General features: G+C 36.8%; 2 protein-coding genes across 2 annotated transcripts; both read right to left on the reverse strand.

Annotated features, from left to right (window-relative positions):
- Positions 1-1,576: 1,576 nt before the first annotated feature.
- Positions 1,577-2,685, reverse strand: LOC107881241 (uncharacterized). The gene has a single exon (XM_016794591.2). The coding sequence runs from the start codon at positions 2,541-2,543 to the stop codon at positions 1,641-1,643; it is 903 nt and encodes a 300-aa protein (XP_016650077.1). The 5' UTR covers positions 2,544-2,685; the 3' UTR covers positions 1,577-1,640.
- A 566-nt stretch (positions 2,686-3,251) lies between these two features.
- Positions 3,252-10,939, reverse strand: KP1 (kinesin-like protein 1). The gene is made up of 18 exons (XM_008220605.3): positions 10,636-10,939; positions 10,221-10,456; positions 8,784-8,947; positions 8,486-8,629; positions 7,880-8,236; positions 7,667-7,735; positions 7,304-7,528; positions 7,075-7,156; positions 6,902-6,997; positions 6,646-6,825; positions 6,226-6,332; positions 5,962-6,140; positions 5,688-5,852; positions 5,300-5,553; positions 5,056-5,219; positions 4,779-4,970; positions 3,794-4,491; positions 3,252-3,649 (listed from the first exon to the last, which is right to left on the reverse strand). The coding sequence occupies exons 2-18, from the start codon at positions 10,381-10,383 to the stop codon at positions 3,490-3,492; spliced, it is 3,399 nt and encodes a 1,132-aa protein (XP_008218827.2). The 5' UTR covers positions 10,384-10,456; positions 10,636-10,939; the 3' UTR covers positions 3,252-3,489.
- Positions 10,940-12,725: the final 1,786 nt, after the last annotated feature.

The following is a 12,725-nucleotide window of genomic DNA, read 5'->3' on the forward strand; positions in this document are numbered from 1 at the left end:
CCTCCATGGGCTTGGGCTTCGATCTCGAATATGCGGTCCATTCTGCTAACGACACCTTTTCAGGGACTTTTAGCTTGTATGTTCATATATGATCTTAGTCTCATGCCTAATTAACTCAACATTTTACTCACAGTATACTTAACCCAATTTGGTTGGCATAGGGTTTTAGATTTCATTGGTGCGTGATTTACAGTGTAGATGAAAGGGGTACAACAACTGGATGGGTTTGCTTTGTGGTCTCAATTCTCATTAAACCTCTCAAGCCTAAATGATTCATTCCAAGATCGACTTCCGTCCAAACGAAATCTATAGTGACTAGTTTATGCCCAAATCAAGTTCCTTTTTTTTGCCGGACTAGAGAATCGGAACCCAGACATGGGACCCAAGACCCGAGACTAGGGACACATGATCCCGGAGTCAAAATTGAGTCAAGTGTTGAGCACATGGCTTTCCAAAATGACATATAAGGGTTACTTTTATAAAGAATATGATGTGAAATGACCAAGAGGCCCTCAAAAGTGAGTTATACGTTGAATTCGTAATTTTATTTGACGGCATCTTGAATGGAAATCTTAGGAATCTGACGGTAACGATAGACATACCAATTTTGTATAGTTCATGGGAAATTAGATATGAATAATGCTACTCTTACCACATTTGTATACCACATTCTTATACCATCTTATGTGGTAGCTGAGTGGACAGCCACATCAATTAAAATTATTTAATATTTTTTTTCTTTTATGATTTATTCTAGTATTTGTTTTTCTAATTGTTTTAATTAAAATACACTTTATTGATTTAATTGATGTGGCATATAGTATGGACATGCTACATTATGTGGTATAGAAATGTGGGATAAAAATGTAGTAAGTGTAGCATTACTCTTATGTATAATATCTAACGAGTAATGCTACACTTACCACATTTTTATCCCATATTTCTATACCACATGATGTGGCATGTCCATATTATATGCCACATTTCTTAGCAAATACACACTTGTATATAACAAGCGCATAATGCAATGTAATAGCAAATCAAAATTGAATAGCGATGAGTTTTGGGTTTTCTCCCCTGTTTCATCAAAAATTGAATATCGATTTTTTTTAATTTCATCATATATAAAAAAAAGGCATTCTTTTCTACCAACTGAAGCTATGGACCCCTTTTTTTTTTTTTTTTTTTTGGTTGTTGTTGTTGTTAATTTGCATTCCGGATTCAGCTTGCTAAATTACAAGTTCATAACATCTCGCATCACTCCAACCGATGTGTCAAAGCTGATGTGGAATAAAGACTGGAGGTTGAGATGTTATTTTTGACATCCCAAAAGCAAGATGTCAAATGAATATTTTATTATTTTTAAAAGATAGCTGGCTGTTACTTTCATTTATTTTTTTTATTTTTTTTTCTTCTTTATCTTAAATGATTTGACTGTTATAATAATTATTTATTTGACATATCAGGTGGAGTGTAAAATTGTGTAAATGTTAATTGCCACATCAGCCATCAAATTTAAATTTGATGTTTGATATTTGGGAGATGCTCTAAAGTAACAAAACATATAAAGAAAAGAAGTGTCATGGAGCCATGAACAACGAATTGGAAAGATTAATTAACATTAACTTACTCAACAAGTCTCACTCAGTTTTCCAAGCATAAAGAAAATGGCAAAACCCTGTGGTTGATGATGAGCTCCCTTTTGGTGAGTTATATTGGCTGGGGCTGCCACTGCTGTAGTCTCCATCTAGTCTGGATGGCTTGAATATAAAAAATCCATGGCTTGTGCCTAAGCTACTAAACAACCAATCATGCACATCCCAGAAAATTTCAACTGGGACATCATTCAGCATCACAGTTTCATTCCCTCTAAACCTCCAATGCAAGTTCAGAATCCGAATGGCCACCGTCCCGTCTATGCTAATCCATATTTCAGGCTCATCAGGCCCGGATAATGATGTCTCAATGACTATGTCATGTTCTTTTTTCCCTTCCTCCAACATGGCTTTGGTGCAGAACAATCTTTTCCCACTCACATTTTCCTTCTTGTACATCAACTTAGCCTTTTCTGATGATGCTCTTGATCTGGTCCTCTTATAAGCATCTTCCATTAAATCCCCTAGCAGTAAGACCACCTCTTGTTTGGACACCAGCGCGACATAATAATCTGAGCATGGCTCCGGGGTGCTGGAGAATTTTGCCTGTCGAAAATCCCAGTACACATCTACTCGTCTTCCATCTACCTCGAAGGATTTGAGACCTTTCTTGCCCCAAAATTGACAAGAGTTTAAGTCAATCTTGCAAGTGCAGCACTGATTATTTTGACATGGCTTTTCCATTGTGATGCAGAGGGAATGGCTGGTGTGGTTTTTGCACCATGTTGCTGTGACATTGCAGTACAATTCTGCTAGTTTGGCTTCATAGACATAGGTGATGGCGCTTTGTAGAGCTGCTTTATCTGTTTCCTGTTCCTGGCACACTCTCTCGGCAGATGGTGATTTTGGGATTGAAAAGGGTGCGGCTTCAACAAGTTGATGAGACATTTGTCACGGTGAAAAGAGAGGCTTCATTATCTACCTTGTCCAAATCACGTAAGCATGCACCATAATCTCTTGGAGATATAGGCTGCAGGCATGAGATCAACAAAAAGACTTACATGCTATCTTGGATCCAAAATTCGACAGAACGAACAAAATATGTAATACAAAGCCAAGATTTCAAATTCTGGAGACATTACCAAACTACAGTATGGAGCTTTTGAGAGAGCTGATCTTAATAGTTGCTTTGAGGAAGAACGTCATTGCTGAAGCTGTCAATGAGGTGTCTGGATTAACAGAATGTCATTCTTTCTATTCTATTTTGCTATATATGGTGTCTGATCTTAACTTCCAGGCTGGTTGCATGGCTATATTATTGGCACTAGAAGAATCGCCTTCTTTTTCTTCTTTGCTAATTTTAGCAGCTATTATCCGTAAGCAACATATTCATATTCATCTACAGTTTGTACCAAAAGAACATTCATCCAAAGAAAGAGAAATGGTCTACTTAAAAAGGTTCACCTCAGGGTTTTTACTGACTTGTACACAAAAGAAAACACTAATTCTCCATCATCATTTTAAATCCAACATCACAAAGGTACCCAAATTTTCTTTTTCCTCTTTTACACAATCTTATACATGTAGATATGCAATCTTATACATGCAATGCAAAAGAGATATGATATTTGTAATAGCTAAAATTAGCTTCCAATATAAGGAAAAACTCGAGCACTATATATAACTTTGTGTTTTTGATTTACAAAAAGAGTGATCCCAAAAATACATAGTAATTAATTTAAAATCGAATTACAGAGCTCATTGTCTGGTACAAGAGAATAGAATAGGTTTACGGATATCACCTCCAGTAAAATCCTCTGAGTCCAGATACAATTGTATGCAAACTGGAACTCCAACATAAATAGCAACTATACAAAAGATACATTGAAACTGCTCAAGGTAGCATTAAAAATTTCCCACGAGGTGTAGACCGGCTTCTTCTGAATTCAGGCATGGACATGTTACTGCCTTCTTTTTGATACCGTGTTCCACCATTTGGAAGCTTGTTTTCTGTTTTCCCGGCCAATAAGGGTTCTGCTGCTTGCACTACGCCTCTGCATGTAAAAGGAATGAGCATTAAAAGAAAAAAAATATGAAAAGAAAGGCCATTCCTTTTACACTTAAAACAATGGTTTGAAAAAGTGTGTGATCAAAATATCCAATACTTGGACACTCAAGGGGAAAGTTGATAATCATACCGTGGTTCCAGGTTTATATAGTTCCTTGGCAAGTTGTGACGCAGCTTTTTCTCCATCAAAGAATTATGCATGGGTGAACCAATGGGTATATGCTCATTTTCTGGCTCAGAGAAGTCACTCTTTCGAGCTTCTTCCACCTTTTCACCACCATCCAAGTCGGAAAACATTGTTGTCACTGCATCAGACTTTTGAATTCTAGCTGGTATTCGGTTCTGCTTGGCCTTAGCCTTGCTCTCGTTCTTGATTTTTCTAATACCGCCTTGTCTTACATTAAGAGCTTGCTTAAACTGCTCATCTTCTTGTTCTGGACAAACTTTCTTGAAGTTGGCCTTCTGGAAGCTGTTTAATGCATCAGATATATCCTCATGATTTGGTGGTTCTTGTGAAAACCTCAAGTTGTTGTCAGTTGATGGGATCACTGGCATAGTCGCAAGTGATTTATTGACAGGTACTCTAGCTGGAAATGGTAGTTTCGCAATTGGTTGGTTTTCGGTTGTCTCAGCCTTGACTCTGCTTTTAATGAAGGCCCCTCTATCAGTAGATATTGATCTCCTAACTGGAGGGGATGGTGATCTGGGCTTTCCAGAGATCACCAATCTTTCTTCACCTAGTAACGGCATCTTCGGTGTAATATCTTTCTCAGCGAATGCTGAGGGAAACCTTGACCTCCTCTGCTTGCCCGAAGAACAACTTCTGGCCTACCAAATTTGGGCATAAAAGAGATGAATTTTTATCATCTGCTATCTTCTTATTGACATGTTACATTTACATCTGTTTGCATTAGCTAACCTCCCAAGTCTGATGGTACCATTACTTCTCAAGAAAAATATAGTTTCAAGTTTTAACTAATTTCATTTTCATGATATAGCACATGTGCATTTCTCCTTTTTCTCAATCAATTAGCTTTTATATGAACTAAGGAATTTATACTTTAATATGCCATCAAATACAGATTAGAGTGAGAAGATATTGTTTTAAGAATTACCTCAGAAATCTTAGTATCGTCCAAGGGTCGCTGACACGTTTCAGGCCTTGAAATGTTGTTAATACCATTTCTTGGAAGACGAAAAGGTGAAACGGCTCTTGGCTTTTGGGAATCTATGGTGTTTCGTGAACCACCTTTGACTTGCTCTAACTCAGCTTCCTTTCTCTCCAATGCCAGTTTAAGATTTGATATCTACACAGATGCAAATTTGGTTTTAAGCACTATAATAAATTGTAGTTGAAACTTGAAGGTAGAACAGCAGAAAAGAGAGATAAACCTCTTCTTTAAGTTCCCGGATTTCACCCGTTTCTTTATTCGATCTAGCTGCCCCAAGTTCTATGGACGCAACCCTCTCAGCAAACTTGAGTGTACTGATTGTCTCCCCAAGAGCATTGAGTTCAGGATTTATATGTACAAACATCATTGTTTTGGCAGCTCCACCTACGCATACATGAAACTTATATTCAATAAATATATTTTATACATAAACTTAGAAATATTAAGAATATGTTTAACTTTACCTAAAGAATCTTGCAAGACTTGAGTCAGTTTGCTATTTCTGTAGGGAACATGTGTGCTCTTTTGTGCAAGAGCAGAGATGACATCTCCAAGTGCAGAAAGTGATCTATTTATATGCTGGGCTTCTTTTAGTCTCTCACCAACGGCCTCAGACTTATCAACCCTCTCACTCCCAGCCAAATCCACAAGATGGAGGCAGCCCCTTAGAATAGATCCTGTAGCCAACTCCTTTCCATATATATGAACTGTTAAAACACTGCAGAAGATATAGCCAATCCAAAAATATTCACTAATTAGAATGAATTTATAATAGAAAAATGCCACTTACACCCCCATTTCAGAAAAATGAAGCTTAAACCTCAAGAAAAGATATATAAAAAAAACTTCTACCTATGAGACCGGCTGCTCCTCTCATTTAGAGCTGTAGCACCAACAGCGCGATTCTTTTGGCCGATTTTCATCAACTCAAGAACATCTTGAGTACAGGTCACTGGAACCAAACTTGCATCAGGTACATTTAGGCCGTTCAATTGAGACTTGTTTCTTATATCTAACGTACAAGTAGTTAAGGAAACAAAGTAGCAGAACAGTATATAGCTTAAGGATTTGTAACACCTGAATTCAGACTCAAATTGGAGAAACAATATAGGAATAGTAAGGATATCTTCTGTTAGAGCCATCACTGACTAAAAGGTCTCTCACTTGTTCGTTGTATATTTCTATCATCTGTACTGCAACTTCATATCTTACTATGTCAACCCTGGCCTTCGACATTTGAAATAAGTCCCGCAGGGCTCTATAGTTCACACCCCATGACTCTTCAGTTGTCAAATCAGGGCCACTCTGTATAAGGGAAACATTTAATTTAGATTTTGTGCAGGAAAGAACGCTCACATCTATTTTCACAACTCAAATAGGCTGGCATTACCATTGTGTATGTTTTCCCCGAACCAGTCTGCCCATATGCGAATATGCATGCATTATAACCGTCTAAAACAGACCTGACCAGTGGCTGAGTGTCAGCATATATATGCTCTGCACAGAACATCGAAGAGATATCATGAATAATTTCTTAGGGCAAGCAAACATTCAGACATACAAACTATAAAAAGAATGTTACATTCTCATTCATGGCTGATCTTACAAACTACATATTTGTGTCTTTCCAAGACAATAGTAGTAGTGTAGCAGCATATCTTTATTTTATTTCAAATAACATTTACTCAAAGTTTCAAAATCATTTTAAGACAGATGTTTGAACTTTGATTACTCGAATTTGAGCTATGTCAAATTTTGAAAAATGAGAAACTCCAATTGAAAAGCCCTACTCTGGGTTACAGTAGGATACCTTGTGTGACATTTGTTCTGAACACCTTGTTAAATGTAAATACCCTTCTTGCATCTTTGCCCTGTTTAAGGGGGTTGACAATCATAATAGTTCCATTTTCTCCAATATAATCCACAGTGGACTGGCTATTTGATTGCCATGGTAAGAAGGGCCTGACTCTGCAATATACTCTAATTGATCCTGCAAGAAAGCAAATTCTTTAAGTAAGCTCCATATCCTAGAACACTAGACAGGTCATTTGGGATAAGGTGGACACCTTTGAGATCTTGGACTTGATTGTAGAGAGCTCGGTTCTCTTCTATAACTTTTTGGTAGGAAGAGGATGCCACTTCAAGGCCCTTAACATGATGCTCTGAGACCGAAAAGAAAGTAAAGTGTAAGAATCCTTACAAGTACTGCTCAAGGCAGATAAAATCTTCAGAATATTACCAAGCCTTCTAAGCTCCCCCTCCCAGTTTGAATGAACTTGTTTGACTTCAAATCTCGTCTCTTGGAAAGATGACTTTAGCTCCTACAGATATCGAAAACGGACAAAAAAAAGTACAGCATGGTAAGATATCCATGGTATGAAAATAGGAAATTAATTTCTTGCATTCTGCCAAAAAAGAGAGAGGGGGAAGAAAACCTATGTGCAGGAAATGGAACATTGCGTACTGACCTCCAGCTGTTTCTGTTGAATGTCAATTAGTTCTTCATGAACAGATGAGTGACTCGTATTATGCTGAACAGCCTCACCTCTCCCACCACAAATACAGAATTTGGATAGGTCATTTGACACCAAACCACTTCTTTGGCCAAGATATTGTGAAATAGCTTCCACAAATTCAGATTTTGATAGAACACCAATATCTCCTCTCAGTAGTTTCTTTAGAAAAAGGCCAAGCTGCATAAAGTTGTAAAAAAGAGATCTTAGATTATTTCCAGGCGGTAACGATGATCCCGCTTAAGCCAAAAAATTGATCCCATGGATTTACTTCAACACAATAACAAGAAGCACTGCGAGTGAAGATTTTTTGCATACCTGAGTGCCTTGAGAAACAAGCAGTGCTGAGAAATCCTTGACTACCTTACTGAGCAAAGTATCTATTATCTATACATTTTTGCCACTAAACTAAATCAGAATCCATTAGACAATAGAACCTTTCATTCAGCAAGTATAAAAGAATTATACAGTTTTCCTGTGTTCTATAATTTATGAGCATGGAATCATACTAAAAGTAAGAATCTTACCTACCATTGCATTAAAGGGCAACTCTTCAATCCCATTAGTCTCTCGAAGGTAAGCTTGTATAAGTCCAAGTCCAAAACGATCGAAAAGGAAAGCCAGAGTGTTGGCAGCTCTGGATTCTTCAGTTGAGACCTCACTAGAAAGATGAAGAAATTCCATAAGTTGCTCAAACTGAGATGACTCGGACTCATCTATGGACTCGTCAGCGCTTTCACTACCTAAGGAGGATAGTGACCCTTTTGGGAAGGATGTGATCCTCACAGTCCCTCCATACCTCCAAACTCCAATTCCACCTGCTTGCTTCCATTCATAATATCCTTTGAGACATAGAATGCAGTCTACAACTTTACTCGATGAGCCTCCCTGCAAATCAAAATCTCTCAAAATCCAGAAAGGGACAATAGCAGAAAACATATAAAAGGTACTACAAATGCAGGACAGATGGAACCACACAAAAACCTTAACAAGCATCTTTTATAAAAGTAGGTTTATTTTCATGCTGAATTCAAATGCAGTAACAACAACTTACATGCATGTCTTATTGCAAATGTGTGCAAACTTTGACAGATAATCCAACCCTCTTTCAAATTTTCAAAAAAAAAAAATTCAAACCTTTTCCAGATCAGAAGCTTCAAATGTCAAGAGCTTCATGTCATTAACGGCCTCCAGGAAATTCCTCATGTTCTCAAAATACTGAATTGCAGACTGTGCTGCCCCCTCTGTCGACTGAACCGCAATAATGGGATTTTCCACCACCTATTTAGATTTAAACCCAGAAATTTTGTAGCACATTCCTTGTTATCAAAACAACTGGGAATTTCCATAAATAAATTATAAAAAATATGAAAAAACAACTGGGAATTCATATGTATATAAGATAAAGACTCTAATAATATGAATATATTGTAACCTTGAGAACAGCTCCAGGATTGACTTTGTTGAGGACATTGCAGAGAATAAGACCGTTGCGGAGTGCAAGGCGGAACTCTTCTTCAGAAGGCTCTTTGGACAGGGTTTCTGATGCCCCATAGTCCATCTTCCGCAGCCATTCTGCTGCTTGGTATCTCCTTGAAGCTTAAATAACACAATCACCATTATCAATACACACACTCACACCAAATTGAAGAACCAAACTTTATTTATTGAAATTTGGGTTTAAACTTCATATGAGGATGGCAATCTCATTTTCCAAAAACTAATATGCCCACGTTTTTTATTGCCATTTTTAGCTATAGCATTTCATCACTAACTTTCATACAAGGAGATGTCATTGTGACGGCATTCCAAGTCAATCACGCACTGTCATATAAAAGAGTTAAAACGCACGACCTTGTGTGATTGGCTTAGAATACTGCATAACTCTGGGGGACTTAAATAAATTCATCCGGGTCATCTCAGTCATTTCTTGAAATTCAAACTCCAAAGTTTAAACAAGTTGGCACTATAGCTATCAGTGCACCAGTGGTTGCAGTGCTTAATTACACTACCAAAAACAGTGATGATGGCACCTTAACCGTCACAATCAAGGATCAAAGAGTAATTATGAAAACTTAATCTAATCCAAAACCCTTCTTTCGGCGAATTAATATGATGAATATTGTAGTGTAGAAACAGAAATATTAGATTTTAGATGGGTTATTTTGGACCCACCCTTTATTGGTAGGTCCAAATCATCATAACTGATCGATTACCACACCCCATTAGCATACTGCGCAACATTATGACGTGCTACATAACTTTTTCATTTCATATATATTTTTTTTTCCAACTAAAATCATTATCTAGAAAATACTTTAGGAAAATGCTAGGGAAGCCAACTTTAGATATATTAACTCTCTAATAGGCGTGAGACCCATTGTATTGGTGGGCTCCACCTCTATTAGAGACACAAGTTGATATCTAAAGTTAATCTCCCTAGCATGACCAATACTTTATATTTGTTTGAAGGGTTCTACAAATCTTTTAAAAAGTAAATTATTGTTTTATATGAATATGTGTATTATGTTATCACATGTAGGGCTGACACCATATTCACCGTTGGATCTTCATCTAACATTATTTTATTATCTAAGCTCCCCCCCCCAACAAATGAGCCAAAGTATACAAAGATTCCAAATCACTTTCCCCAAAACATGTATGAATTAAGACAAATTTTATTTTTATTCAAAGACAAAATGTTTTGTCAGAGAATTTAGGCAAATTTAAAACCAGAAAATGCCATCTCCTGGAAATAAATATTCAGAACTAAAATCTTGGAAGAAGAGTCTACTGGTTTTTAAATATATATTGGGTTAGAATGAAAATTTAAAAAAAAAACTAATGCAGACACTTCCCATGGTAGTTGTACCTGCTTCTTCAGCTTTTCTTTGAGCCAACTCATAGTCATTGATGAACTCCTCAGCGTTTGCAAATGGAGCTTCATTGTTAGAGACCAAAGCCTTGAGCCCTCTCATGTTCTTGCAAGGTGATGAGCTGAAGATTGAATTATTTGAGTTGCTTTCTTGTGGCATTTTGAGGCCTCCAAAAACCAATGCTACTTATTATTCTTTATTCTGCTGTGTTGATTCTCTTAAACAAATACAACTGCAGATTAATAAATAAATAAAACTAATTATTTTACACAGAATCATATCAGCTTAAGTTGGTATGTATAAGAAAACTTAAAATCTTGCAAAAACAGAGTTTGATGGAAGAAGTGAAACAATGCAAACAAACATTTGATCATGATTTGAGTGATTGCAGTGTGTTTGTGAGGCTCTTACCTTTAAAGGGCCTTGAGAACTCTGAAAACTGAACCAGCCCAAGAGAGCAAAAATGGTGTTTTTGAGTTGGAGCTGATGAAAATTGAGCTCAGCTTGTAGTGAACTTTAAGATCTGATCTGAGCAAGAAATTAATGGAAGGTGGAAGCTCAAGCTTCTCGTGTGTGCTTGTCAAGTGATCATTCAAACTTCAGTAGAAAGCTCATTGAATGCTCTCTCTCTCTCCTATGTGAGAGGAAGAGAAAGTGAGAGAGGCCAGTTGAAGTGAAATATTAAAAGACACTGAAATTGAAACGTAGTTGTCTCATGGGATTGAGGGGCCTTAGTTTAGCTTAGCCTAGCCTAACCCCTCTGGAAAAAAAAAAAAAAAAAACAGAGGAAAACAAAGTCAAAGTTGATTGAGTTTGACTTGGATCTTGTCCCTCCACGTGGCAGGGGTGAACCCAAATGAGGGGCTATGGGGTAGTCTCCTGCTGGGCCCTTTGATCTTTGGACTGAACGGCAGGATCTGCCCAAAATGATGGGCACTTGGACTATATGCTTTTATGAAAGCATTGTTCCTTGTCGACCTTGGACTGTAATAATGTAATGTAGCATGGCTAGGCCTCTCCATATGCTTCATGTTCATGGTGTTGGCCAAATACAATGCCGTCTTTTGTTTTGGATATGATACGGTCGCTATCTAGTGTAGTGATGCCAATTATCTTGATCATTCAGTTTGTTGGTTGATTAATCCTGATCTTGCCCTAATCTAGTTGACTTATCGATTTTAGCGCCACTCTCAGGACTTTTTTTTTTTTTGTCTGAAAGCAAAATAGAATAGGGCAATTACATAAAGTAAGCTCAATAAAATCTTATCAGAGAGATTTAAGCATGTCTCGTTTTTGTTAAAATCATATCATTATTACTCAATTTCTACTTAAAAGTACAGTCTATATTAACAATCTGACAACACAAGATCAATTTGACAACACAACATACTTTGTTACGTTATTTTATTTTATATAGTGAGTCCCTTGTTCTCTAATTAATCCGCGATAATTGTTCTAAAGGTTTAAGCTAAAGGACCTGCCAAAGATGGCCATACTTTCTCTCACCAATATCCGAGTGTTTGGTGAGGAAAATGGTGGTTGATGAGAAATTAATCTTACTAGATTCCTCTGACAAATTAAAATAATAATGCAGCATACTCATGTCATATTTTTAATTAATATTTATTCAGTAAGATTTAATCAATTTTAATTTGAGTAATAATATCAGTAACACAATGTTTGTTGGGAGTTTCACTAAAACACCCAAAATGGGGGTTGAAATTATAAAAAAACCCAAGCACTATTTAAACATATAAACACACCCAAAACCCATCATTACACACACTCAAAACCCATTTATAAACACACCCAAAAAGTTGACTTTGGGGTTAATTTTGGGTGTGTTTCTATGTTTAAATAGTACTTGGTTTTTTTTATAAATACATGTCTAGGATTGAGTTTATTTATAAATTTGTAATGTTTGTTTCCTTCACACTGAAGATGAATCTTGATCCTGATGACTGTGGTTGGTTGGTGTCAATCAGGAAAAGTAAAAGTATGCTGCTTTCAATGAATTTCTTTGAGCTGGTGGTGGCTGGGTCACATTCTTCATGGAATAAAGGCAAAATGAATGAAAGTATACGTTAGGTTTTTTTTGAAATGAACGAGAGGGAGGCAAAGTCCAATTAGGTCCACTTTCGAACGTTGGATCCCCCACTTTCAAATCATTGCAGAGGCAAAGCTTTTCAAGTCTTTTTTACATTTTGTACCCCATTTCATGGACCACTTCAGTGGAAGGTTTCCCTCTTTATCAAATTATGGGCTTAGATAATTACATTACTTTACTAATTACTTTTGTTTTTGGATTAGTTAAAGTTATATTATTTGGTGGGGAGAAGGCTTCTCTTGTAAGCATGTACCCTCTAGTCAAATTTGTTACAGTTGATATGAGTATTAGTAGCTCTTTCTTCTTAAAGGTAGCTAGCTCATCCATCGAGATAATCCTTAGCTTAACTCATGGATTTCAACTTTCCCTTACAAATACAAGGGCATCGTGCCCA

This window comes from Prunus mume, linkage group LG1, assembly GCF_029339155.1.
Source record: "Prunus mume cultivar Tortuosa linkage group LG1, ASM2933915v1, whole genome shotgun sequence".
Taxonomy (NCBI): Eukaryota; Viridiplantae; Streptophyta; class Magnoliopsida; order Rosales; family Rosaceae; genus Prunus; species Prunus mume.

Excerpts from the sequence above, each read along its gene's own strand:
- LOC107881241 (XM_016794591.2), bottom strand. The coding sequence starts at position 2,543 with ATGTCTCATCAACTTGTTGAAGCCGCACCCTTTTCAATCCCAAAATCA.
- KP1 (XM_008220605.3), bottom strand. The coding sequence starts at position 10,383 with ATGCCACAAGAAAGCAACTCAAATAATTCAATCTTCAGCTCATCACCT. Across the intron at positions 8,948-10,220 it reads AAGAAAAGCTGAAGAAGCAG|CTTCAAGGAGATACCAAGCA; the intron begins GTACAACTACCA and ends GTGTTATTTAAG. Across the intron at positions 8,630-8,783 it reads ATCCTGGAGCTGTTCTCAAG|GTGGTGGAAAATCCCATTAT; the intron begins GTTACAATATAT and ends AAATCTAAATAG.